Raw genomic sequence first — 27,742 nt, forward strand, 5'->3', positions numbered from 1 at the left:
TTTATCCTTTGCCTGGCAAGGAAGGAAGAACATGGATTTTAGTACAATACCTTTAATGGTAATCCTGGGTAGCTATAGATTAATCGTAACTGTAATATGAATTTCCCACGCTTCCTTTATAATGAGTCAATAAAGGTGGAATCTTTTTGAAATGCTTTGTTTTTCAGATGTCTTCCTGCCTGGGCTAAATTGCCATTTGTAAATAAATAATCCATCAACTGATCCATCCTCAGCCTTCCCAGCCTCAAGAGAACTTTCCCAAACATGTCTATGGAGAGTTTTAGTCATAGTTGTCCCAAAGGTGCTTTAAAAAAAAAAAAAAGGCAACGGGACTGTTTTTTCCTGGAGGAGGAGGAGGAGGAGGAAGAAGATATTTCACTTCTTATCCAAGAAGCTTCATCAATTGTGACTGGATGATGGGAGGATGAAAGGATGGGTTCTGACAGGAAGGGGGAGGGGAATGGAAGGATGATATATTTTTGCAGTTATCTGGTTGTTAGCACTCTCTCTGACAGCTGTTGAGGCCACTTGGGGGTTTATTTGTGCCCTTGGGGGTCACCTGAATAATTTGGACTGTGATTCAGGTAACCCCCAAGTAGCCTCAACGGCTCTCAGAAAGAGTGCTAATGACCAGATGACTACAAACAAATATAATCGTTCCATTCCCCCCATCCCATCCTGTTAGAACCCATTCTTCCATCCAGTCACAACTGATGAAGCTTCTTGGATGAGAATTGAAATGTTTTCTTCTTCCTCAAGGAAAAAAAAGAATCCTGTTGCCTTTTGAAAATAAAAAAAAGTGCCTTTGAGTTTCCCAATTATGGTTTGTGTGAAGAAACCCGTTAATGAATTTCCTAAGTTAAATATACTGATTCACTGTAAAGGTGAGATTGGTCATTTCATTAGTGGATCAGAGTACAGTTCAACAGTCAGACAAATCAAAATCTGAAACCGATTAGAGTCTTAGCAGCCAAGCTTCAATTTTTCAAGGGTGAAGAGGGCCAACGGAGACCATTTGGTAAGGTGACCAACCGTCCTCCTTTAGGGAGGACACTCCTTTTGTAAGTTCTGTCCTCTCTCGAAAAGTGTCCTCCTACATGTCCTCCTTTTTGATATTTGAAGACTAATCTGTAAATCTCTGTATTTGATCAATGCTGATCCTATCCGTTGTGTGTGATGTGACGTATTTGTATTTGACATGATGATTCATCAAGGCCCGTTACAATGCGGCGAGACGTGATTATGAGACGCATGTGCCCCACACAGGAGAATTATTTTGAGAGAGTGCGCCGTGCACTATTGTCTTTGTTTTTTTCCTTCAATTTATTTGTGTCCTCCTTCTCATTGTAAAAAATTGATCACCTTACATTTGGTGAAGCGGAATCAGAGGAAAAAAACAAACTGTGCTCGGTTTCCCCCCCCCCCCAGCTTTTACTTTAACTTATTTCAATATACAGAATTAAGGATAGGAGGCAGTGGGAGGCATCTGGGAACAAACTCTTCCCATCACCAACCTTAAATCCCACAAATACACAGTTCCTGGCAGAAATATGATTTGGGGCCTCTAAGGTAGAGCCTTTGAAATTTTAGAGGTGGAGTTGGAAATACCTTGCCTTCCAGAATCTTCCTTCTCCATTTCCACCCTGTATTCCTTCCCTAAAAATTCCAACACTGGGTCCAAATGATGATCTCAGGCAGGTCTGTTAAACTGGCAGCCCGCGGGCCAGATATGACACATGCCCACCCCAGCTCCGCAAAGGCAAAAAACATTGTGCTATGTCACGATCCAACCCATGATGCAATCGATTTTGATACTCATGATCAGGGATTGACATTTATCCATTTTGCCACTGAATATTTGTAATGGGATCTTGTGGTGCTGTAAGGAATGAAGGGTGCTTCTTCCACTTTAAGAGGTGCTGGGAGCCTCTGCTAAAACTGGAGGTCACATGCTATTTTTTAGCTGACCTCTACTATCTATGAATGATCACACTGGCATTTTAAAATAAAAAAAGAATGGCTTTTAAGCTTAATAAATTATTTAGCTAAATCCAAAGAGGCACATTTTAAAGCTAATAAAAGCCACATTTTTTGTATTTGTATTAAATATAATTGAGTATCTTTATTTAATAGTATTAAAATGCAGGCAATCTTGTGGACTGTAAACTTACCTTCCATTTGATAATGATAGTCCTTTTTATTTTTAGTTATTTATTTATTTTTGTCAAGCGATTATAAGATAAAAGGTATAAGTATAAACATAGTTATGAATACATGAAATGGATACATATAAGAAAAATAAAAAGAAACAATAGGACAGGGACGGTAGGCACATTGGTGCGCTTATGCACGCACCCTACAAACCTCTTAGGAAAGGTGAGGCCAATAGTAGACAGTCTAAGGTTAAAGTTTTTGGGGTTTGGGGAAGAAACCAGAGTCAGGTAGAGTATTCCAGACATTGATTACTCTGTTGCTGAAGTCATATTTCCTGCAATCAAGTTTGGTGGGGTTTACCTTGAGTTTGTATCTATTGTGTGCTTTTGTATTGTTATGGTTGAAGCTGAAGTATTCATTGACAGGTAGGACATTGCAATGTATGATTTTATATACTATAGTTAAATCGGACCGAAGGTGATGTAGTTCTAGATTTTCTAGGTCTAGAATTTCAAGTCTGGTGGCATAAGGTATTTTGCAACGAGTAGAGGAGTGGAGAACTCTTCTTGTGAAATATTTCTGGACTTTCTCAACTGTATTAATATCAGATACGTATTGTATCCAGTGAATAGATGTTGCCAATCAAGAGATGAGAGATCGTTGTCTATAAGATCCTAGTTGCCTTTTTTGAAGTTATAATTGGGGATCCCGTCGTTATGATGATTTTTGTTGAACTTACTTTTCAAACAACAGACACTTTTAAATCTTAGTAATATAATAACGAGAACCAGTTTGGTGCAGTAGTTAAAGTAACAGGCCAGAAATGGAGAAACCATGAGTTCTAGTCCTGTCTTAGGAACTCAGCTTGATGATCTTGGGCCAATCATTCACACTCAGTCTTAGTCAAATATTTAACCTCTTGATATACATACATTACCTACATAATAAACTTGAAAACTGAGGGAAATCTAGATTCAAATGTCTGCAAAGTCATGGGCCTTTTTAAGTGTCCTTGGACACTCACTCAACTCATTTCATAGAGTTGTGAAGATAAAATGGAAGATACGCACAAACATAGATCTACACACACACACACACACACACACACACACACACACACACACACACACACACACAAATACACATTCTGCTCCCTGGGTGGTATTCTGACCAGTTCTGGAGAACCGGTAGTGGAAATTTTGAGTAGTTCGGAGAACCGGCAAATGCCACCTCTGACTGGCCCCGCTCCCATCTATTCTCTGCCTCCCGAGTCCCAGCTGATTGGCTGGGTCTTCTTTTGTTGCCCTGCACAAGAGAACAGAGCTAGAAAGCAGATTAGTGGGGTGGGGAGGGAATGGGGTTTTTGCAGTATCCTTCCCCTGCCACACCCACCAAGCCACACCCACAGAACTGGTACTAATTTTTTTTGAATCCCACCATTGGAATAGAGGAAAGAGGCAAAGCACAAAAATCAATTCCTTAATTTCATTAAGTTTTCATTTTGTTTATTTGTTTAAAAAACACCCTTTGTCTGCCTGTCCTGATTCTGCCATATAAGAGGTCAAACTACAAGCCCTGGACTTTTACTTATCTGTTTAATATGCCACAAACTTTAAGATGCAATTGCACCCTCCAAACTTCAGGCATGCAACAATAAAATGTAGGAACTGTATTTTTGCAAGGACCATAAATTACACTCCTTATTTTCTTCTTGTGGCATTTTCTCTTCTGCAGTACCGTATTTTGCTAAAGATCAGTAAGAAAACACAATTTTTGGTCCGTTTAGTAGCTGGTTTTGCAACAAAGATGCAAGCTCTTTGTTTTCTTGTAAATGAGTTTCTTTTTCCTTTAAAAAAAAAAAACTTTCTACAAGACTTCCTACAAATCTTGCACAGGAAAAAGCTGAAATTGGACATCTTGCAAAAGAGATTGCAAAGAGCATTTTCCTCTTGCATTCTCGAGAAAGTTCTGTTGCATGCTCATGATCTTTTCTATTTTCTTTTCCTCATCTGACCTTACTGAGCAGAATTTTTTTGATTAATAGCTGATTTGTTCCCATTATCCCATCAAAGTTTTGTTTGCCACAAAAGTCCTTCTTAGAAAATCATAAGAGTTTTATTCCAATCTTGTGCTTGCATTAGTAAATACTTTTCTTTCTTTCTTTTTTTAGCATTGTCTCTTAGTTAAAACTTATGACCCGAAGGCCATATCTAGTTTTCTATATTGATGGTTATTTGATTTACCGGTAAGTGATAAATGCATATGTGAGTGCTTTCTACAATAGCTTCATCATCCAGTTAGGTTCCACATTTGAAAACAGGTCAATTGGGCAGAGAATGATGTATCCCACCTGGGTACCCTCCAGGGATGTTGTAGGAATTGCACTGAGGTGTAATGATTCAAGAAATGGAATGGGACTGTCAGCCTCAAGATATCTTCCATAATATATATATTCTGCATCCTAACTATTTCATCTTCTCTGCTGCTATGCCAATCTATTTCTTTCGGCTGTCATTAGCAACGGAGGGAGGGGGGAACTTGGAGGGGAAGAAAGCTGGAGGTGTTTTGCATTCCTTTGCTGTGGGTAGCAAGGGGAGGGGGATTCCTGTCTTTAACTTTCCATTTCTTGGCTAGCTTCTATCCCCTTTTGCGCAACTGCGAACTTTTATCAAAATATGTCAAGGTCAACGGACAGAAGCCTCATCACCACTTGGAGATGGCCACATGATCGTATTCAGAACTTTTAATTGGAAGAGTCATTTGGACTTTGGGGGGTGGGAGCATTTCCATTCCTTTGTATATGTTATCTGCGCGGCAATTTCTCAGATTCGGAATTAAATCTGTAGCTTCCACTTTGATTTCCAGTAAAAGGATAACTTTGCTCTAACCCATGGAGTCTGAGTATTTCTTTCTTGGATTTTGAAGGGAGCACACACTGACAGGGACAATGTTGAAGTCCTCATTTCACTGTCAAGAAATGGAATGGGACAATGTTGAAATCCTCATTTCACTGTGGAGATCACAGTTTACCTTTAGGCATATTTCAACAGGGTTGTGAAGATAAAATGAAGGTCATCCCACAGACACTGCTTTAAAAGAAGGATAGCTATAGCTGGACCGGATGCCTCAATGTCAGTCACTCATAGCAGTAGCAACAAGCAAGAGCAAAAGCTACAGCACTTAGACTTACATTTATTTATTTACCGTATTTGCCGGCGTATAAGACGACTTTTTTGCCCTGAAAAACATGCCTCCAATTGGGGGGGTCATCTTATATGCCGGGTCGTCTTATACGCCGGCAAATAGTAATTGGGAAGCACTGCGGCTGCCCGCGGCTGAGGCACTTTTGCGCACCGTGGAAACGAATCCTGTGAAGCCGAAAGGAGCAGCCAGCCTTCTCCCAGCTCCCAAGGAAACGAGGCTCGCACCGCCCGAGCTCTGCTGAGGTATCCGGCTGGGGCTGTCAGGAGTTGTTACCGCTGGCGCAGCTCCGCACGGCTCCAGTCCCGCATTGCCTCGGGAAGGGAAAGGCAAAACCAGGAGCCGCTGCTGCCATTGCCAAGCGCCGCCGCGGCTCTTCCTTTTTGCCTTTCCCTTCCCGAGGCAACGCGGGACTGGAGCCGCGCGGAGCTGCGCCAACGGTAACAACTCCTGACAGCCCCAGCCGGATACCTCAGCGGAGCTCGGGCGGTGCGAGCCTCGTTTCCTTGGGAGCTGGGAGAAGGCTGGCTGCTCCTTTCGGCTTCACGGGATTCATTTCCACGGTGCACAAAAGTGCCTCAAAAAAAAAAAAAGTGCAAAAGTGGAAGGCGTGCGGAAGAGGGGGCGAGTATATAACAAACTATATTTTGAGTGGAAATGTTGGGGGGTCGTCTTATACGCCGGGTCGCCTTATACGCCGGCATATACGGTATTTGATTTGTCAATTGTTTACAAGATAATAGATATAAGTATAAACATGAGTAAGAATACAGGAAATAGGTATAATTAAATGGGGACAATAGGACAGGGACAGTAGCACGATGGTGCACTTATGCATGCCCCTTACAGACCTCTTAGGAATGGGGTTAATTTGAGGTTAAAGGAGTGGGGGTTAGAAGATGTAACAACAGAGTCAGGTCGTGCATTCCAGGCATTGACCACTCTGTTGCTGAAGTCGTACTTTCTGCAATCATACATTCCATAATCATACATTCCATAATGCTTTACAGCCAAGACCTTGTTGATGATCCAAACTCTGTCAAGGACCTTGGAGTGCTCATCTCAAATGATCTAAGTGCTAGAGCCCACTGTAACTACATAGCCAAAAAGCCATTAAGAGTTGTTAATCTAATCCTACATAGCTTCTTTTCTGGTAATATCACACTACTAACTAGAGGATACAAAACATTTGCTAGACCAATACTTGAATACAGCTCATCAGTCTGGAACCCACATTATGTATCTGATATTAACACAATAGAGAAAGTCCAGAAATATTTCACAAGAAGACTTCTCCACTCCTCTACTCATTGCAGAATACCTTATGCCACCAGACTTGAAATTCTAGACCTAGAAAAGCTAGAACTACGCCTCCTTCAGTCCGATCTAAGTATAGTATATAAAATCATACATTGCAATGTCCTACCTGTCAATGAATACTTCAGCTTCAACCACAACTATACAAGAGCACACAATACCCTGTTTCTCCAACAATACGGCCTCCCCCAATAGGAAGTCACAGCATGTTTTATAGGCATGAAATGAAATTAAGCCCCTCCCCCAAATTAAGGCCTATATTAAAACATGCGAAATGGGGGGAATGGTGGTGGGGGGCTTGCCATTAGGAAGTACTTTTGTTGCATACCCGGATATGGTGCTGTCTGCGTTGACCCCGATACGAAGTGCCCCACCAACACCAAGGTCAACATCCAAGCAGTCGCCACCTGCCCTAAGATGCGGGGGGGTGGGGGGTGGAATTAAGTCACCCCCAAAAAGATGGCCTAGCCATTTTTTCGGGGCTCAAAAAAAAATAAGATCCGGCCTTATTATATGAGAAACACGGTAGATACAAACGCATGGTTAACTGCACCAAACTTGATTGCAGGAAATACGACTATTCATAACTATGAATATTCATAACTATGTTTATACTTATACCTATTATCTTGTAAGCAATTAACAAATCAAAATAAATATAAAATAAAATAAATAAATAATGACACTTTCAATTCAACCTGAGTAATAGTGAGAATGAAGATATTAAGAATTAATTCATAACAAACACTTATGAGGAAGAAGGTGAAAAAGAGAAAAGGTTGCCAATCCTTCTTACTTCCTACATCCCACAGTTGTCCCTGTTAAACTTGATAATAATTCACAGCGGCTATTATGTGATATTTTGACCACAAAAAAAAAAAAAAAAAAAAGCTAAGTGCCACTGGATGATTGATATAAGTTCTTCACTTATTTTTTAGAATAAATAAACTGGAACACATTTATATTAATGTCGACTGATAGTCTTTGTTTTAAGTTTAATGATTAATCTATTCATCTCTGAAAATCAAAGAAATTAACTTGGTGCCAAAAGGGTATGGGAGATCCAAGGAAAACCCTACTTCAGAGTAAAGGTTCTATCAATCTATTTTCTTCTTCTTTTTAACCAGCTTTAAATTGAAGCATGATATGGATATCTATCTTTGGGGGTGTTTTTTCTTCTTCTTATGATGGGATTAGTTCAGTCTTTTCCCATCTGGCCTCGTCTCTTCCAGATATTATGAAATAAAACAGCCAGAATTCTAGCTGATTGGAATTACAGCCCAAATATTTAGAAACTACCCTAACTCCAAACTACTACTAGATGTAGGAACCAGTGAGATTGTGGGGGGTAGGAGAGGGAGGAGATGCAATTTAGATTAGAATGGGATTTCAGGAGAAAACTTCCTTCCTAAATGCACTTGTTCCCATCAAAATCTGAGTTTCTTGATTTTCTAAAGTTGTTTAAAAATGAATCATTCCAAGATAATAAAAATCTTTATTGATTAGCCCTTGGGCCATATCAAAGTGCAAAGTTCCAGCAACAATTTGAAGTAGTGTTGATAACATTGGTACAATGGAACAAGATACTTAAAGATGCAATTATACATACAAATGTGTTGCAAAACAATCATGTTGTACAATGAATACTGCTACCACAATCATTACAATCTGTGCAACGTGATCTAGACTGGAAATCTGATTCCCCCAAATAGGTTTAATAAGTTCAGAATGTATCTAAAAGTTGTACTTGCAACTAATTCAGTTCCCGAATCAAACAGGAGTAGGACTAATTTGTTCTATTGATATAATAATCCAGGGAGGGGGGGGGAAAACACAGCAAGTGGCATATCTCTTCACAATGGCGTAATTGTATCCAGTCTTTGAGAAAAGAGCATTTGCACTGACAGGATTTTTCTTAGCAAGTTTATTTGTTATTAAAAAATTGTTGCTTGTTGCGAAGCAGGTGACAGTGCTTCCCAGAAACTGTGTTCAAGTATATGAACTTTTTCTAGAACAACAAAAAACAACCCATTTTAGACTTACCTCAAATCCTGGGTTCTTGTAGCAATTGGAAGAAGTGCGGTTAATTGTGGACATAGCTGTAGACATAGCTGTAATCCCACAAAGGTATTTAAAGAAACAGGCACCTCTCCTGCTGGCAGAGCTGTAACTATGGTCCTACCCAGCCAAGCAGCAACATCTAGATAAGCTGTATGTTCTCTCCTTCTTGACATTTGTCTGACTCTTAACCACACCCTTACACTCAGGTCATTGCTCCACTTCCCTGTGTGTCTCTGAGCAGTCATTCTCCCATACAAAACTGTAAAACTCCAAGTTTGTGAAATTTGTAAGATGGTGATTAACACTTGCCTATGAGCATCAAGTGCTTGCTTGTGGAACAATGAAACTGCCCATTCTACAATTTTGGGAGGCAACCCACATTTCTACACCGTGTTATAAATGAATGGGAAAGGACGATGTTCCTAATGATTGAAGAACTTCTGAAAGAACTGAAGGTTTGGATTTATGTCTGGGAGTGTCGCAGAAATGGGCAGAACATAGATCTAGATCTTTGCAAGTTAGATAGATTTCTTTGAAAGATGGGAAAGATTCATGACCAAGAATGGTAGCATGGTTCAATAGTGTACTACGTGACAATTGGAATTGACCCATTGGCTTGAGGCCTGAGCCTGATGTTATGGGATTAGAGAGTGTGACTGGCTCAAAGTCATCCAATGGGCTTTCATGCATAAGTTGGAGCTAGAACTCCAAGTTTCTTGGTTTCTAGCCTGCTACCCTAACTAGTAGGCCAAGCTGACTCTAACATATACATAAACACCTTTTTTGATGTTTCCTTTGGATAATTGTAATTGTTAAATACATTATTTTCTGTAAAAATGGAGATAGAAAAACATTAAATATAATACACCAAAAGCTTGATTTTATGGTATCAGCATAATACCATAAAGTAAAACAATAAAGTTTACTCTCAGAATCAGGGAAATGTCAGCCATCTTATTTTGTATGTATGTCATTGCACACATATTGAAAAGGAAATGGGGCTTCCATTATACAGTTGTGCCTACCACCTTGAATTTTTTTAGTTCCTGAACAGGCATCCCTGTTCAAACTTGGGTTCATAATATACATTGTCACAATGTGGTTTGTCTGAATTTGACTTAGTCTATTGCCATTCTTAAACCATGGTTTATAGTGCATGTTGGGCAATCCTAGGCAATCATGATTTATCCAATGAAATAAGTTTAAACAAACCATGATCATGGTCTTGCTTTTTGAAGGAAAAAGCAGAGATGGCCACTTGCAAATCTTATCAATGAAGCATATTTCTAAATTTCAAGAGAAAGACCACTGTTTATTTTGAGGAATATTGTTTGTAGTTTTTTTTTTATGGCTGAAGATAGGGAGGAAGCACTCAGAACCACCCTCATAGACCTGTTAAAAGTTTTTACACACAACCTGGGAAATACAACAAAGTTACAGGAAGTTAATTTCACAAATAGTACCACTTCTTTTCTTGACTGAGTTCCCGCTGTCATTTCCTGCTGTTTAATAATAACATGATTGAAAAACACTTCAAAATTATGTAAATATTCCTCTAATGCTAACATCAGAGTATTGTGTGATCAAGCAATGAGTCAATCATTTAAGAAACAGCACAGAAAGGGTAGTTTAGAGGATACATAAGCCTTGCATTAATCTGTTCACCACTAGCTGATTCTACCTGAACTGGTATATAACTTGTTAAAAACTGACCAGTCAAGATGAATTAATCATTAGTTACCTTTTACGTAAAGGAGATATGATTGCTGACAGTACTGGCAATGAGTAGGCAGCCCAGTAAAAACAGCTGAGAGATCTTAAGGAACGCTAATGTGAACATGTCGATCTTTGAATAAAAATATGCACCTTATCTGTAGAACTGGCTCTTTACATTAAAGGATTGGAAAATAGCCAATGTAATACAATATTTCAAAAAAGACAAAGGAAGTTCCAGGAAGCACAGGGTAGGTAAATGGGAGGTACGTATTATTAGGTACAAAATTATAAGTTATGTAACAGGTATTAACCAAGCAGATACTTTCTGCAAGGATCTAAGTTTTTTGAGTGTGTCAATTGGCATGCTTACAAGAGGTATTTTTGCATATTATTTAATAAAAATATATGCCAAGTAGACTAAGAATACTTAGTAGACATAGAATAAGCCCTAAAGAAGATGAATAATTTAATAACACATGTAAGAAGTGGGTGCTCTCCTAACTCATTCTTGCAATAAAAATACCTAAAATACCGTGTCCTTACAATGGACAGATCTAGATGGTAGATCCCACAAACTCTTTTTAGAATTGACTTTTTAAAATGTGTGTACAAATGGACTAAGTTAATAATTATGTTAAAGGCACAAGAGTATTTAAAGTGGTTAAACAAAAGTGGTGTGTGCAGTAATTCAGAAGATATTTACAAATAGGGGTAAATGACAAAATGTTAGCAAGGTAAAATAATGTTTTTGAGGGAAAATGTTATAATATCACATATATGCACCATATGATGGCAGTTTTTGTTATGTCATTCTGGGATTTGTGCATTGTGAAAATAATATTACCATCTAGATGTTCATTAGAAAGGAAATAAAACCACCCTTTTCACAATATTTTTATCTAAATCAATGGTGCAATTTTTACCTGTACATACTAAGATATTCCTTGTGATATTCTGAGGTCAGTCAGATTTTCTCTGCTTTAGTCTTAACATTTTGGTACTTGTTTTTTTAAAAAATTATTATTATATCAGTCGTGTGATTCCTGTTGTGAGCTGAGTTCCAATTACATACCAGTTCATGTTCTTTTTGATGCATCATGTGCCATCAAGTTGGTGTTGACTCTTAGAAAGCAGATTTCTTCCTCTCTAATCTGGTCTTTCAGGTCTTCTAACAGTATACCTGTGGCCACCATAACTGAGTCTATTCACTTTTTTGCTGGTCATTCTCTTCTTTTTTCCCCCTTTACCTTTCCCAGCATTGGAACCTTCTCCAGAGAGCTAGGGCATAATGTGCTCAAAATAGAATAACTTTTATTGTGGCCATTTGTGACTTGAGTGAAAGTTCTGGGTTGATTTGTTCAATAATCCATTGGCTTGTTTTCTGGGCTGTCCAAGGAATTCGCAGGAGTCTCCTTCAACACCGACGTTCAAAACCATCAATTTCTCTTCCTATCCTACTTCTTCAAAGTCCAACTTTCACTTCCATAGGACATCCCAGGGAAGACCATTGCCTGACATATAGACACAACATGGCATCTGAGAATCTCTGTAAGGGAGGAAAGCATTTCTTGATGGCTTGCTCCTTGGGTGCCACTTAAATTTGTTGAACAGAACCAGCTCATTTCTCATTTCATGAACATTTTCCATCTCTTTGGAACAAATCATGAGCAAATTTGGGGAATACTTTCTGTTGCTAAAAACCTTCATTAGCAGATAATGATACAAATCCTGAGTTATTAATTTAGTTACAGTGAAAGATTACGATTGAAAAGAACCCTAGATATTACATTCCACCTTACATTTATAGGTTGATCTCAAATGTCTCTGGAGAAATAAATGATTTGGAATGTGCTGTAATGTTTATAAAATAATAAATAAAGTTACATTACAATCAGCATTATGATCAGCAATAACACCAGCAAGTGTCCTGCTGCATTTGTCTCAACAAATTGCAAATTGCCTCACCAAAGAGGGCTGTGCCAGTATAAAAATAGATCAAATTAGACATAATGCAAACAAATTCCTCAACAAGAAAAGGCAAGATAAATTTTTCTGGGAAACTAGGCAAACGTGGAAATTGTGTAATACATAATATTTTGAAATGGTAGACTGTCATGGGTCTGTGTGTTTATGTGCAGTATGTGTGTGTATGTGTGCATGTGTCGCATGTAGTAGTTAGTAGGGACTTCCCTGGTTCAGCGCTGTCTAAATTTATTTGGCTTGCAGTTCTCAGAATTTCTGATAAGATGTTAGGTTGAAGAAGGCCAATAGGTGGTGCCATTCTTCAAGGCTATGATTATAAGCAGCAAGGAAAAGCAACAATAAAACAAAATATGATTTTTGTCCTAAGAAGGTAACAGAAAATTGTATTTATGCACATTTCATAACACTGAATGGGATATTACTTCAATATATCCAGTTTGGCCTAGTGCTTAAGGCACCACCCTAGAAACCAGAACACTCTGTGTTCCAGTCCTGCCTTAGCCAGGAAAGCTGGCTGGGTGACTTTGGGCCAGTCCATCTCTTTCAGCTCCTCCCTCATCACCTCCTAGGATTGTTGCTGTGGGGCAAACAGGAGGTGGGATATGAATAAAATAAATAAGTGTATGAAAGTAATAATTTTCTATAAGGATACTTTCCCTTTTTCGGGGAGTTAGTTTGTATTTTAAGGTATGATGTTGAAATTTAATAAAGATTTATATCTATCTATCTATTAATGCAATATTCGGTTTTCAATTCAATTGTACAGAAGGAGGTGTATTTGTGTTTTATTTTTTATAGTTATAAATGTACACTGGAGATGGCATTTAATTTCATTGTATGAGGTGCAATGACAATAAAGTAAACTATCTATCACATATCATCTATTATTATATATTTATTAAGTTTCAACTTCATACATTAACATAAGTATATGGAGTATGGATGTATTTGTGTGTACCGTGTTTCTCATATAATAAGGCCGAATTTCATTTCATGCCTATAAAACATGCTGGGACTTCCTATTGGGGGAGGCCATATTGTTGGAGAAACAGGGTATGTATATGTACAGTATATAGATAATCCACATGTGTGTGTGTGTGTGTGTATAGTGATTTTTCTTGTCAAAACCTTGGGACACTGCAATTGTCATTAGTATGAAGCATCTGAATTTTGATCACGGGATGCTACAAAGGCCGTAAAGTGTGAAAAATGGTCATAAGTCACTTTTTTCCAGTGCTGTTATAACTTTGAGTGAACACTAAATGAACTGTTGTTCAATGTGAAGCCACAGTTGCCAGTTTTTTAGCTGGTGTTGGTCTTCATATGTATCAATGTACTTGTGCAGTATATGTGAAGATTTAATGACACTGAAAAAGTGTCATTAAAAGAAAAAACCATAATATACCTGACCTATACTTTTTTTTAGTTTGCTTATTACTAGGAGTTGCTATGTTACACTTGTACTGGTGCACTGATTTAAATGAAGAAATATGTTTTCCCTCCTTCTATTACAAGTCCCCCCCAAAGGCTGAAGAAATATTCAAAAATGTTTTGTTTCTGACTTAGTAATTTGTTTTGGGACATACCATTCATTTCACATGGTTTTACTCTTAAGCACTTAAAATATCTGTCATAATTCCAAATGGAAACAGGAAGTGAATTACCTTTAAAAGCTGCCTAAAGCAGTTAAAGCAAAGATGAACTGTCGGCATCAAGCTATAATAGATGGGAAACATAGAGGAGCCTAATTAATGACTGTTAGGGATAACATGGTTACTTAACTTAGTTTGGGTAAAATAATATATATAGACTATGATTGTGTGTGTCACTTTAAATGCAGACCATGTATTTTGGGTGCGGTTGTAAAATCACCATAAGAGGGAGCAAGAGAGCTTAATGTTTGCTGGCTTTTACTGGATTGCTGACAATGATGGATTGATGGTGATAACTGCCTGTTTTCCCTGCTATTGCTGAATACACCCTAGCAATGACTGATGTGGCATTACTGTTCTCTCTCCCAAACCTAACTGGAGATAACTGGAGTTTTGGGGGTTTCTTCCCCAAACCCCAAAAACTTTAACCTTAGACTGTCTACTATTGACCTCACTCCTTTCCTAAGAGGTCTAGACGTAAGGAGCATGCATAAGTGCACCAATGTGCCTACCATCCCTGTCCTATTGTTACTTTTTTATTCGTATCCATTTCGTGTATTCATAACCATGCTTATACTTATACCTGTTATCTAATACTTGCTTGACAAATAAATAAAATAAATAAATATTGTTTCAAGATGATGAGGTGGAATTTCTCAAAATATTTAGAAAGAGGTACATCTGGGTACTGAGCACTATATATTCAGAGTGTGAAGTATAATACCATACAATGGAATATGCTATATTCATATTATTGAAGAGTATTGTTTAGACTATTGCATATTGTATAGAATTCTGTGCAGAGATTTGAGGAAGAGTCTTATATTAAATGTCTCATTTATTCTGAGCCACGGAAGCTCCATTTGACCACACTTAACACTGTTGTTGTTTTCTAGGCCTGTGGCTACATTTCTGTCCCTATCTTGTGAAAAATAGCAATAGACTTTTATACAGATTTATAGTGCTTTACAGCAGTTTACAGAGTCAGCATGTTGCCCCCAACAATCTGGGTCCTCATGTTATCAACCTTGGAAGGATGGAAGGCTAAGTCAACCTTGAACTGGTGAGAATTGAACTTGAAAAAGTTAACATTCTCCCTTCTTGGGGATATTTATTCCTGGTAAAGATGGTACCTGAGTCTAGTCTGTTGCTTTACAGAATCCAATTTGCCATTTTCTTGAATTAAAAGACTTCTAAAATAATATTAAAAATCAGGTGAGGCAAGGAAAATAGCCAGTGTTAAAAAAAATAGATCCACTGGTGCCCACTGTTCAAAATTCACGAGAAGCAATGTCAAAACCAGATAATATTAAAATAGTTAGAATTCCAAGATATGCGATGGGCACCAAGAGCAGTGAGGAAGAGATAAACTCTATAAACCAGGAAAAACCTCAAAGCAAGATGATTGGACCTCTGAACAGAATATGAGCTTCTCTGCTTTTGTAGGAAGCATTCAGATTTTATAAGCTAACAGCATTTTCTCTTAGCAATGACAGGTATTAAACACATGATGGCAGCATTCACTTGAATTTGTTCATTTTTCATAACACAGAGGCCAAATGGTAATAATAATAGTAATTCTTTTAAAATGGGAATTTATTCTGTAGGTGTTTCCAATTCTTAAAAATATATTTTAAAAAGAAATGCAACATTAATAAGGTGAGCTCCACATTAACAATGAAATATTCAATATATTTCAAAACCTAAGACAACAAGACTTAGATACTGTTTGTGTAATCTTACAATAAAGTGGAATTAGTTTATTTGGGCACCTTTCCTATTTTGACTACCACACAAGGCTGGCAAAACTCTGATATAAAAAGAAAAATTTTCAATTGCTTCCTGAATGCCAAGAAAAAAATGGAGCCCAAATGCATCTCTTAAGAACACATACCCATACTGTAGGGACAATCACCGAGATAACACCTCTACTTCATAAACCTTTCACTTTTTGCAGATATTTGACCTTAAGCAAACCTTATCTAAATGTTCTGGACCATATTGAACAAAGTAGTTACAAATGTAACCCAAATGTCACATCACACAGAGTATCATGGGTCATTTGACAGCATTTCCAGCTCAACCTGCTAGTAATGCCCTAGTTCAAATCAACAGGTGAACTTTATCCAAAGGTTGATACAGATGTTAAATATTAGGAGGGGAAGGATTCTACTCAGGGATAGTCCGTATTGGACCACTGCTTCTTTCCAATGACTAATGATTGGAATTCTCTGCTCAGATTCAGGAGCAGAGCTATCTCCAAGTGATGGCTCCAACAGGCAGCCTCTCAGGCAGCCAGGGAGTTTGTCATGGTTTACATTACAACACCATCAAGAGGACTTATAGGACCAAGAGAGATACACTGTCCAATTCATTCCTAATGAACCATCCACCATTGTAACCAATGCTGCCTCCATCCCACACCCTGTCTTAATCCTGATTGAAGGAGATTTATATCATTTGTTTTCCCCAACAACTCATGTAGCTGACTCCACACCATTTTTTCTATTTTTGTTAAAGAAGTATATTTTATTAAGGTTTTTAACATACAGTAGTAGTACAGTAGTACAAGCAAATACAAAAAGAAAAAAAGAAAGTGGAAAGGAAAGGAATACAAAGTGCCAAAGGAAAAAGAAATAAAATAAAGAAACAAAAACATATAAGAACAAGGAAAAAAAGAACATTTAAAGAAGTGAATCCTGATCAATGAGTGCAAGCAGATTTGACATTTCTCCACCATTTACAGAATTAGATATATAATCCACTTCTCTAATTCCCCCTTTCCATTTGCAAATCCCAAAATTGTTGTCATTTTATTGCAGACATCAACAAAAGTTTTATAAAGGTTTTCCAGCATTATATGATAGTATTTTATATTTTATCCTTTATCAAACAAGTCAATTGTATATTTTTTGGGGTGGGGAGGGTGCTAACAATATTGAACTTTAATTCATCAATTTACTGTTGTGGGATTGAATCTCCATCCAAACTTTCTTTCTCCAGCCTCAAAGATTTCTTCAAAACTTAAAAAAACCGTCTTTTGTAAATCCATTGATAAGTCTTTGTCCAGGACATTTTTTAATCTCTTGGTTTATAATTTGTATTTCCACTTTGACTGTCATCTCTTATAATCTACTTTATAATCTGTTAAAAATGTTTCTATATAATCTGAAATTTGTTTCACCTCTTCATTCTATCATCTGTAAATTCCTGTATGTTATTCCTTTTTCATCTTTCATTTCCTCTTTCCTAAAGATCTTGCATTAGCAGGTGCAGTAATTATTGCTGTCAGTTTAATTGCAAGTTTCTCTTCCAATTCTTCAATGATCCTTTGAAATACCTTAAATGTCATTTCTGTATGTATCTTTTTATAAATTTCACTGTTATTTTTTTCCAAATCCAAGATTAAAAAACAGGTTAAACTTTTTTGTCTGCTTTCTGGAAATTTAGCCCCCTCTAGTGTTCAATTTCTATAGTCTCAGATTTCATTTTTTATATTCAAATTTCAACCAAACATCTCTTTCCTGATAGGTTAAATAATTTAGCATTACATGCAGGTATTGTTTTATTTATCTTATTATTTCAAAAGTCTTGGTAACAGTTATTTAAAGAAAAATCTTAACAAAGGTTCCAATGTTCCCAATAATTCCCACCCCTTGATCCATTTAAAACTTTCTTGACTAAAATTCTTATTCATTTTTTGCCATTTTTAATGTTTTTAAAGTTCTAAACTTTTAGCTAATTTTTCCTCTATTTAGGGATGTTTCACCAGATAGTTTTTAAAAATTTGTTGCTTGACAAGACTGTCATATTTTGTAATAATACTTCTAACACGTGAGTGCACACAAACTGCTTTATTTTTCTTAAGTCCTCCCTTCTGGTTCCTTCATACTGCGTCACCTCAAAATATGTCCCTCACTACTCTCTGTCTAACATTGCTTCCTCTTCACAGCTAAACATCAACAGGTTCCATTTACCCTACACCACAACTCCCTTTTCTAGAGAACAAAGGGTAGACTACCTTTGTCTCACCAGACCTTAGAGCAGGCTTGTCCAACCCGCAGGCCCGCGGCCGCATGCAACCCAGGTCGCCTCATAATGCGGCCCAACACCCACCCCAACCTTCATGAAAGATCCAGCGAGGAGGAGGAGGAGAGGCAGGCGCGAGGCGGGGCGAGGCAAGCAACAGAAAAGGCGGGCAGCCGCAGCCCAAAAGTCCCGTCCCACCACCTCCTGCTGTTGCCGCCACCGCCACCGCTGCTGCTTCTGCCCCCGCCACTGCTGCCGCCGCTGCTGCTTCTGCCCCCACCGCTGCCGCCGCTGCTGCTTCTGCCCCCCGCCGCCGCCGCTGCTGCTTCTGCCCCGCCTCCGCCGCCTCTGCTGCTGCTTCTGCCCCCGCCGCCCCGCTGCTACTGCTGCTACTGCTGCTTCTGCCCCCGCCACCGCTGCTGCCACTGCTGCTTCTGCCCCCGCCACCGCTGCCACCGCTGCTGCATTTGCAGGAGGAGAGGTAGGCGTGAGGTGGGCGAGCTTTCTTCCCCCTCCCCCGCAAAATTTGGCTGGAAAATTATAAAATAAAAATAAATAATTTTTAATAAATAATAAATAATAATTTTATTTTATTTTTTTTATTTTATAATTTAATTTAATTTAATTTAATTTAATTTTTAATTTAATTTAATTTAATTTAATTTAATTTATTAATTATTAATTTAAATATTTTATGCCCAGGAAGTGAAAGGTTGGACACCCTGCCTTAGAGGATTATTCTGCCTCTTTTGTTGAAGGTCTAAATCCTGTAGGGAAGAAAATGTTATCATATAACTATTTACTAATCCAATACACCTAACTGTGTTTAAACTATTCTGCACCTCAGATTTCTTACTGAACTACACATCAACATTAACTCTTTTTCACTTTCTCAGTTCACAGATTCAGTCTCTCTGGTTTAACTATAATTCTCCCAGACCTTGTCCTTAGGGTAGCTGTCACACTAGGAAAGTTTTTAAGTATTTTCCCAGGTGATGTAGAAACTTGTTCACTGTTTGTCTCTGGTAACTCCTGCTGCTCCACCGCTCCTCCTTCACTTGCATGTGTGTGTAAGGGTATCAAGTGCTGACGATTGCGTCTCACCACACCTTTAGGTACATCTACCAGATATGACCTTGGACTTGTGTGCTTCTGCAGCACAGTCCCAGATTCTTTTGTATCAGTGACCCATACATGCTCTCCTGGTACCAAATCACTAAGAGGTTTTGCACGATGTCTCCTGTTGTAGTATTCAGTATTTATTTTCCTCTTCTGTCTCTCTTTACGAGCAAAATGGTCAACATATGGCAATGCTGGGTCTAGCTAAGAGGGAAGAGTCGGCACAGTGGTACGAAGATGTCCCCCCATAAGCAGCTGAGCCGGACTGAACCCACTCTGGAGAGGGGTAGCTCTGTAGGCAAGCAGGGCCAGATAAGGGTCGCTAGCCTTTTTCAAGAGACTTTTCACTGTCTGAACTGCATGTTCAGTTTCTCTATTACTTTGTGGAAACTTTGGACTGCTGGTAACGTGTTTGAACCCATATGTGGATGCAAAGTGAGAGAAATCTTGGCCAGAAAACTGTGGTCCATTGTCTGACATCAACTCCTCTGGAATCCCATGCCCGGCAAAGATTGACTTCAGATGGACAATGACATCAGTTGACTTAGTGTTCGATAGCAGTGCAATCTCGACATATCTGGAGAAATAGTCTATCACAACTAAGTATGTTTTCCTTCCAAGTACAAACATGTCAATCCCTAACTTTTGCCATGGTCTCTCCGGGCACTCAGATGTCATGAGTGGCTCTTTAGGATTCTGACGCTCTTGAATACATGTCCTGCATTTGAGCACCATTTCACTGACCTGCTGACTGAGTCCTGGCCACCACACAGACTGACGAGCACGTTCTTTGCATTTCACCACCCCTTGGTGCCCTTCATGCAGCGTCTCCAACACCTCATTCCTCAGAGTGTATGGGATCACAAGCCTAGTGTCTTTCAGTAGTAATCCATCTTGTACAGTGAGTGTCGCTCATTCTGGCCAGTATTCTCTCAGTGCAGGTTCCTGTTTTGCATGCACTGGCCATCCATCTGCACACAATTTCATGACTCGAGAGCAAATATTATCAGCTTGCAACTGCTCTTTTATGATTTCCATATATGTGTGGCTAACAGGCAAGGTGTCTACTACACAGTCCACATATATGTTAGTGCTTTCCATCAGCTCCAGTTCTGCTTTGGACATGTGAGAGTCCATAGGTGAATGTGACAATGTGTCTGCTGTCCAAAGTGACTTTCCGGGCACACGCACAATGTAGTAACATACACCTTCTCTGTAATTTGTTTTGCTCCTTTCTTTAGCTGTAGTTTGGCAAACCCCATCACTTCCAGTGGAATTCTCCCTGGACCCAGTAGAGGTCTCTCTGCTTTTTGCAGCACCGGCACCTGTGTGTTGTGAAAAATGTTGGCGAAATTCTTCTGTGAAACAACAGTGACATCTGCTCCGGTATCCAACTTGAACGCGATGTCTTTATCCATCATTCTGATTTCCACAGTCCATGGATCAGCATGTTATGTCACAGAGCCGAGAAAGAAGCTTCTCTCCTCTTCCTCAATGCCATGCACAGCCTTGCTTGCAAAACATACACGTTGATAGTGACCCTTTTCCCCACATGTATGGCATTTAGCATCCTTAGCAGGACATTCCTGTCTAGGGTGAAGCATGCCACTGCATTTGTGACACTGGGGGTCTTTAGTGTTTTTGTTCTGCCTGCTTAGCGGCTTTGCTCCATCATTCTTTGATCTGCTGAATTTTTGCTTTTCTTTCTGATGCCTGCCTTTAAACTGTCTGTCCAAAGAGTTCACATCCTTTAGGTTTACAGCACTAGCACCACTTCTCAATGTGATTTGCTGTTTTTTAATCTCCTCTGATTGTCTTGCCATATTAATAGCTTTATCCAGGTCTACGTCTTTTTCCATTTGCATGCGTTCTGATAGCCGAGTATCGACCAAGCCTACTACAATCCTGACTCTGATGAGCTCCTCATGTAGTGCTCCATAGTTACAGTGTTCTGCTAATGCATACAGCGCTGTGACAAATGCATCAACTGTCTCATTTGCTTCTTGTTTGCGCATATTAAACCTTGCACACTCATACACAATGTTCCTTTTTTACTACAAAGAATGACTGAAAGCCGTCCCTTACTTTAGTACACTGACGCTGATCAGCTTCACTGAGTTTCAGGCCACGTAGAACATCATCTGCTTCGTCTCCCATACAGTAAATCAAAGTGTTCACCTGATTTTCTTCGGAGCTTATTGCGAGATTGCTTGCTTACCTAAATCTCTCGAATCGCCGTATCCATTTTGTCCACTCATTTGGTTTGGAAAAATCAAAGGGCTCTGGTGGTTGGATGGTAAAAGTAGCGCTGGGTGTGCTAGCCATTCTGCTAACTCCTTCCTCATTCTGCTCATCCCCACTGTCGCTCATTTTCCTCTTTTGGGTAGACCTCGTTGTTCAGTTACCGTGTTACAGAACTTTTGACACCATGTCATATTTTCTAATAATACTCCTAACATGCGAGTTCTCTGCACACAAACTTCTTTATTTTTCTTAACTCCTCCCTTCTGGTTCCTTCATACTGTGTCACCTCAAAATATGTCCCTCACTACTCTCTGTTTAACATTGGTTCCTCTTCACAGTTAAACATCAACAGGTTCCATTTACCCTACACCACAAAGACCTCTTTTAACTTTGAAATAACCGTAAATCCAAAACATTATAGAGAGTGAGGCTAACAAACCCAATCTCCTTAAAGGCTCTGCCATGGTTCAGGGCTTTCCTTGTCACCCAGTTTTCAGACCCATATGTTGAATGCATCCTACAGTCTCCTCATAAAGATAAATGGTTTGGAGTATAAGTGGGCAATCTCTCATCCTTAAATGGAGAAGTTCCATTATACTAGGCTTATTGCCAGTTCTTTGATCTTTGTTGATATTGCTAACTCTGCTGTTTAGAAGATGTCCTAGCTCACCATTGCCTCACCTGGAAGTTGCAATTCTTCACCACTTTACCATCTGCCATTATTGTGACATGTATTCATAACTATCTTTATACTTATACCTATTATCTTATAATCGCTTGACAAAATAAGTAAATAAATAAATAAATAAATAAATAAATAAATAAATAAATAAATAAATAAATAAATACAAAGATCCAGTTGAGGTATTGATCCAACCCACCAATGGTAAAATTCATTCCTCAGAGCATCCTCAGCTTCCACAAACTACAAACAAACCCTGGTAACATTGCAAAGAGTTGACCCCCTTGCTTCATGTGGCTCTGTCCAGTTGGCACTTACTTCTGAATGAATGTGAACAACTTTATGTGCAAAGAAACACATGAAAACTTCTGGGCAGACTGAAAGTATCTTATTCCATTCATCCTTCTTCCAACAGGTCCAGAGCATCCAAATGGGACGGTTGAAGAGAGTCTATGGAAACAGCAAGAATGGAGAAGTACATTCTTCACTATTTTATTGCCACTGTGAAGAGCCAAATCTTGGCAAGTACCAGTATTAAGTCATATTCAAATTTGAGTTAATTGTTTATCTATTTTGGTGTTAAGAATTTGTACCTTTGAAGATTTAAGAGTACAAGAATAAACTATTTAGATCTATTTTTGAACAGAAGTTCTAATAATTGAGGGGCTACCACCAAGAAGAGCGAGTCAACCTATTCTCCAAAACACCTGAAGGCAGGACAAGAAGCAATGGATGGAAACTAATCAAGGAGAGATCAAACTTAAGTAGAAATTTCCTGACAATTAGAAGAATCCACTAGTTGAATGGCTTGCCTTCAGAATTTGAGAGTGCTCTGTCACTGGATGTTTTTAAGGGCAGCCATTTGTCTGAACTAGTATAGGATCTTCTGTTTGATCAGGGAGTTGGACTAGAAGATCTCCAATGTCCCTTCCAATTCTGTTATTCTTTCAGACTCAAAAGACCAGCTCCACGTGCAAAGTCCCAGCTTTATTGCTAAGCTCCCTACATACAGGAATATTCTCAATTAATGGTTAGTACCTGCTTAGAGTTAGATAACGGTCCACGAAATTCAAGGGAGGTTGGACTTAGTCTGGCTGTGGCTATGTTGTGGTTCTAGGCTGATCGCTCTTTTAACTCTGCCCCCGGGTTCCACCACAATTTCCAAATAGATATTAGCCTTACCTGAAGTCCCAAAATACAGTATTTATTTCTCACATTATCAACTAATGTTTTGAAAACAGATGCACACACAACATTTATAAGAACTGCTAACCTATAAAGGCCAAATAAATGCAAACTATTTGACTTTCTAAAAAAATACACACAAAGTAATATATTGCTGGGCGTACATATGTTAAAGATTTTAATCTTTGAAAAGTAAATATAGTTATCAGCAGGAATCAGACTGACCATGTTTTGTAATTACAGTAAGAGTTTTATTTAAATGTTTTGTTTTAAGCATATTTGTTTCAAAGAACAATTTGCCAGAAGTAAGTTGGCTGTGTCGAGAGGAAAGATAAAAATGTGTAATCGAGTATGAATGATAGAAAACACACCCTCAGGGTGGAATTGCTACTTCTTGTTGTAAGAAATTCTCTGTTGCTCAGAGAAGGGAGTGAAGAAGAAAACTATCACACCAGCAGGATCCTATCCAAAGAACCAGTTAAGGAAGAGAGTACAAAATGAGATTTAAAAAGGAAAAAAAAAAGGACCTTGCCCAGTCCCCCAGTGTTAATGGCTGGGGAAATAATGGAAATTGATTTGATGACTGATCTCTACTGGAGTGCATGTAAAACAAAAAAAGGCATCTTTCTGCATAAGTGCAGAACTTTAAAGCAAAGACTCAAAGGCTCTCTCTATATTAAGAACCAGATTAACATCATATTTTAAAGAAGAGGTCTCCAAACTTGGCAACTTTAACACTTGTGGACTCCCAGAAGTTTTAAAGTTGCCAAGTTTGGGGACCTCTGTTTTCAAGCAAGGTAATAATAATTCCCTAAAGACAGCACAACAGAAGAGAAAGAGCTGGAGAAAAAAAAATCACAAAATACAAAGCTCTGCAAATAGAAGTGAAATGACTGTGGCAAAAGAAAGCAAGGATAGTATCGATAGTAATCAGGATCTTAGGTACAATCTCAGAAAAACTGGAGCATCCCTTGAGCACCATTGGTATTGGCAAAATCACCTCAGTCAGCTGCAAAATCACCTCAGTCAGTTACTTAAAACAGCCTATATATCCCATGACGATACCTCTAACACCCTCAAACAGCATCTGCCTATCCTAGGTCCTTGGGAAGGACTCAATAGGTGGATAAAAATGCCAAATCCAGTCTGAACATCTGGCTGACTCTGCAGCAAACCGTAATAATTAATAATCATAATAATGTCTCCACAGGATAATTAGAACTACGCTTTATTAATAAATGTGTATTAATAGAATCTTGCAAGTATATGCTTGTGTTTCCCCTTCTTTTCCCACCATCCCCAGGGAATTAGAGGGGAGCCAATCTGAGTCTTTTTCTAATATTTTCCTACCCTTCCACTACTCTTCCCACCAACTTAATGCATGCTTCTTCTGCACTTAATGGATGCTTCTTTTTCTCCAAAGGCTTGTGGATGCCTTCTCAAATACATTTCTTTGCAAGCTGCCTGGAATCACTAAAAGTGAGCTGGATGGCCATATACAGTACATTTCCATAAATCAATCAATCAATCTCCATAGGTCCCTATCATTAAATCCAGAGTTTAAAGATATCAAATCAGATAACAGTCTCTTGGATTTTTGTTAATTCCTTTGTTCATTTATGTATTCCTTAAAACAATTCTTCAAGGAGCTGGAATGGTAATGAGATGGGAGGAAACAATTGCTTAATAAGTAGATGAACTAGCACAGGGATCTCCAACCTTGGCAACTGTAAGGCTTGTGGACTTCAACTCCCAGAGTTCCTCAGCCAACGAAACTGGGAGTTGTAGTCCACAAGTACCCAAGAATTAAAATTGCTAAGGTTGGAGACCCCTGATCTGGCAAGTTCTGAAAATTTCAGGAGAAATAATGAATTCATGTGTAAAAATATATCATTTAAAAATGCCTGAGAGCTTTAGTACAGGAGCAACAGGGGAGGGATCAGTATCAATAGTATGAAAATGGCAGATGCAACCAGGGGGTTGAAGGGGTTGAAGGAGTGGTGGATTAAGGTTCACTAGTGCCCTAATCACTCACAAATCTCGGTGGCCCTCTCCTTTGTACATACTGAACAAACAATGCCATATTCTCAATTTTGTGGTGCCCCCTTTGGGCCTGGTGCCCTAAGCACGTGTTAGTGTGCTTAATGGTTAATACACCATTGGGTTGAAGCCATGCCCTTCTTTTTACAACTATACACACTTGGGTTTTAAATTTCATGGATCCCCCACATAAGGCTCTGCTTTAATGTAATATTCATTACTATTTCTACAATAAATATAATGATAAGCAAGGGAATTGTGCAGGTCCTTTCCAAACAATGACCAACTTATAGAGCAGGGTCTGAAGGTGCTTCCAACTGAGGCTTTTGTGATAAACATTTCCTGCCTTATTTACAGAATTTTATGTGGATCTCATCCAACAACATTATTTGATCTGTCATTCGCCCATCTTTTTTCACTCCTGGCACCATTTTAATTTCCAGAGAAAAGATGCTAAGAGGACAAAAAAGGAGAAACGATTGCACAATTGTTTTTAATTGTTAGCACTACAATCCCACCGTCTGAAAGCAACCTTAATAATTTGGATGAACTTGTTGCAGACACAGCACGATGGAAAAACAAGTCCTTCTGGGACATGGAATGAAGAATCTGGAACAAATTCATTTTGTGAAAGAAATGGCTCAAAAATACCTTTAACCAAGACCCAGAAAATCCAAAACTTCTCATCTGCCCCCAGTCTGTTTATGTAATACCCCTAAATTTGTCATTCTCTCGGCCAGAGCACAAACACAGAACGCACAATAAGGAACTTTGAAAGGGTGGGCCTCTCTTGCTATGAATCTGTCAACAGACAGGACGGAGCAAAAATTAGTTCTACTCTAATTTTCCAGTCAGGCAGGATTGGAGCATTAAGCTTTTACAATCTACAAAAAATAAATAAATTGTGGAACACTTTAAAAGTTTCTTGCTTGGCTTTTGTAATGGTGGGACAGAATTAGGAATTTCAAATCAATTAAGATAGGTGATAATAGGTATTCTGTAACGACCAGAATCAAAACAGGTTGCTGGAATCTTTAATAGATGTGCAGTGTTGCATCACAGTTATTTTAGATCCTGGTCTTACAATTTACGTCTGTATGTAATTTCAGCTGTGAAGCAGATAAATGACATTTTTCTTCACTCTTGGTCACTCTTGTTGAACACAAGTCTTTCCTTGAATGGATGGACACCAGATTTTCTTTGTTAGAAGTATAAAATTGTGAGGATTTATGGTCACATATAACATGAGTTGGTGTTTGTTTGGAATTATGCTTTCATGCATATAATATAAGTAGTTTTACAGGAATTAAATATGTGATTTTCCTAAAATCTAAAATGTTAAATATGTTGATTTGATGTTCAACAGTTCACTAAAGCTTTGGAATCTGACTGTTTAATAGATATTATGATTGTATCAAGCCTGAAGGAGAGAGCGGGTTAAAACAATTATACTGAAGAACTGAAAAATTGTTTATTCCAGATGTATTGAATGGCTTTTAGAAATGTGTGATTTATCCCTCTTGGAAAAGTCAGTGTTTTCTACAAAGCAAAGAGTGAAACAACATGTACTACTTTGGCAGAGATTGGGAGATATTTTACAATAATATTTTGTTGTAAATTACACCATAGTACTCTATGATATTTATTAATAAACTAACAACTATTAATAATTTTAATATATAAAGTCATTTTTCCTTTAGTATTTCTGTTTTTTTTTTCTGTTTCAGTTTTAGTTTAAGGATTGTTTGATTTAAATAACATATTTAGGTATTTTGTCAATACTTTGCATTTTATTGTAAAATAAAATGTAATAAGCTTTTCCTTTGACCCATATTTCAGCTCTGAAGACCCCAATGTCAGTGGGAACCTTTTCAAAGCATATAGAATTTAAGTTTGGCTCAGCAAAAGGGACCACACTTCATTTGGGAACATTCTGTAGCTCAGCAGCTATATTACCCCATCCTTTTGGTCACCTGGGACTGGTTCCGTGGAGAGAGGTTTTTCCATAGATTGGAGGGGGTGTGGTTTCACATGCTGCCTGCATCCCATGGATGGCGCTTTGGTTGTTTGCATGGCCTAGTTGCTGGTGTGCCACAGACTGGTGCCAGTCCAGAGACTGGGAGTTGGGGACCCCTGTTGTAGCTAACATTGGAGGATAAGAAGATTCTGCTTGCTAGCATATCACTTTCACAAATATATTGTATGTATGTTTGTCATTTTTTTGACATTTTAAATGCACTGCTTTCTCAAATGCTGATACAATGCTTCTGGTATATTCACTGCATTGCATCTTCACAATTTGTACCTTACAGATCTCAGAATTCTAACAATGTCATTCAAATATTTAGAGGCAGAAGAG

General features: G+C 38.5%; 1 protein-coding gene and 1 long non-coding RNA gene across 3 annotated transcripts in view; one reads left to right on the forward strand and one right to left on the reverse strand.

The window, feature by feature from the left end:
- The window catches only part of SLC28A3 (solute carrier family 28 member 3), a 53,380-nt gene extending 44,497 nt beyond the window's left edge, over positions 1 to 8,883 (reverse strand). Inside the window, exon 1 of the mRNA XM_026674719.2 lies at positions 8,716 to 8,883. Coding sequence (XP_026530504.2) covers positions 8,716 to 8,781 — 66 coding nt within the window. The 5' untranslated portion in view covers positions 8,782 to 8,883. The remainder of the gene's footprint in view (positions 1 to 8,715) is intronic.
- A 1,606-nt stretch (positions 8,884 to 10,489) lies between these two features.
- LOC148132481 (uncharacterized) lies at positions 10,490 to 27,202 on the forward strand. Of its 2 annotated transcripts, none has more exons than XR_015748058.1 (3): positions 10,490 to 10,712; positions 22,574 to 22,679; positions 25,944 to 27,202. It is a non-coding gene; the product is annotated as an uncharacterized LOC148132481 (long non-coding RNA). The 2 variants fall into 2 exon arrangements; XR_015748059.1 differs by having other exon boundaries at positions 25,827 to 27,201.
- The last annotated feature ends 540 nt before the right edge of the window (positions 27,203 to 27,742 follow it).

This window comes from Notechis scutatus, chromosome 2, assembly GCF_049901735.1.
Source record: "Notechis scutatus isolate UNSWTSFEM ecotype Mainland chromosome 2, rNotScu1.2, whole genome shotgun sequence".
Taxonomy (NCBI): domain Eukaryota; kingdom Metazoa; phylum Chordata; class Lepidosauria; order Squamata; family Elapidae; genus Notechis; species Notechis scutatus.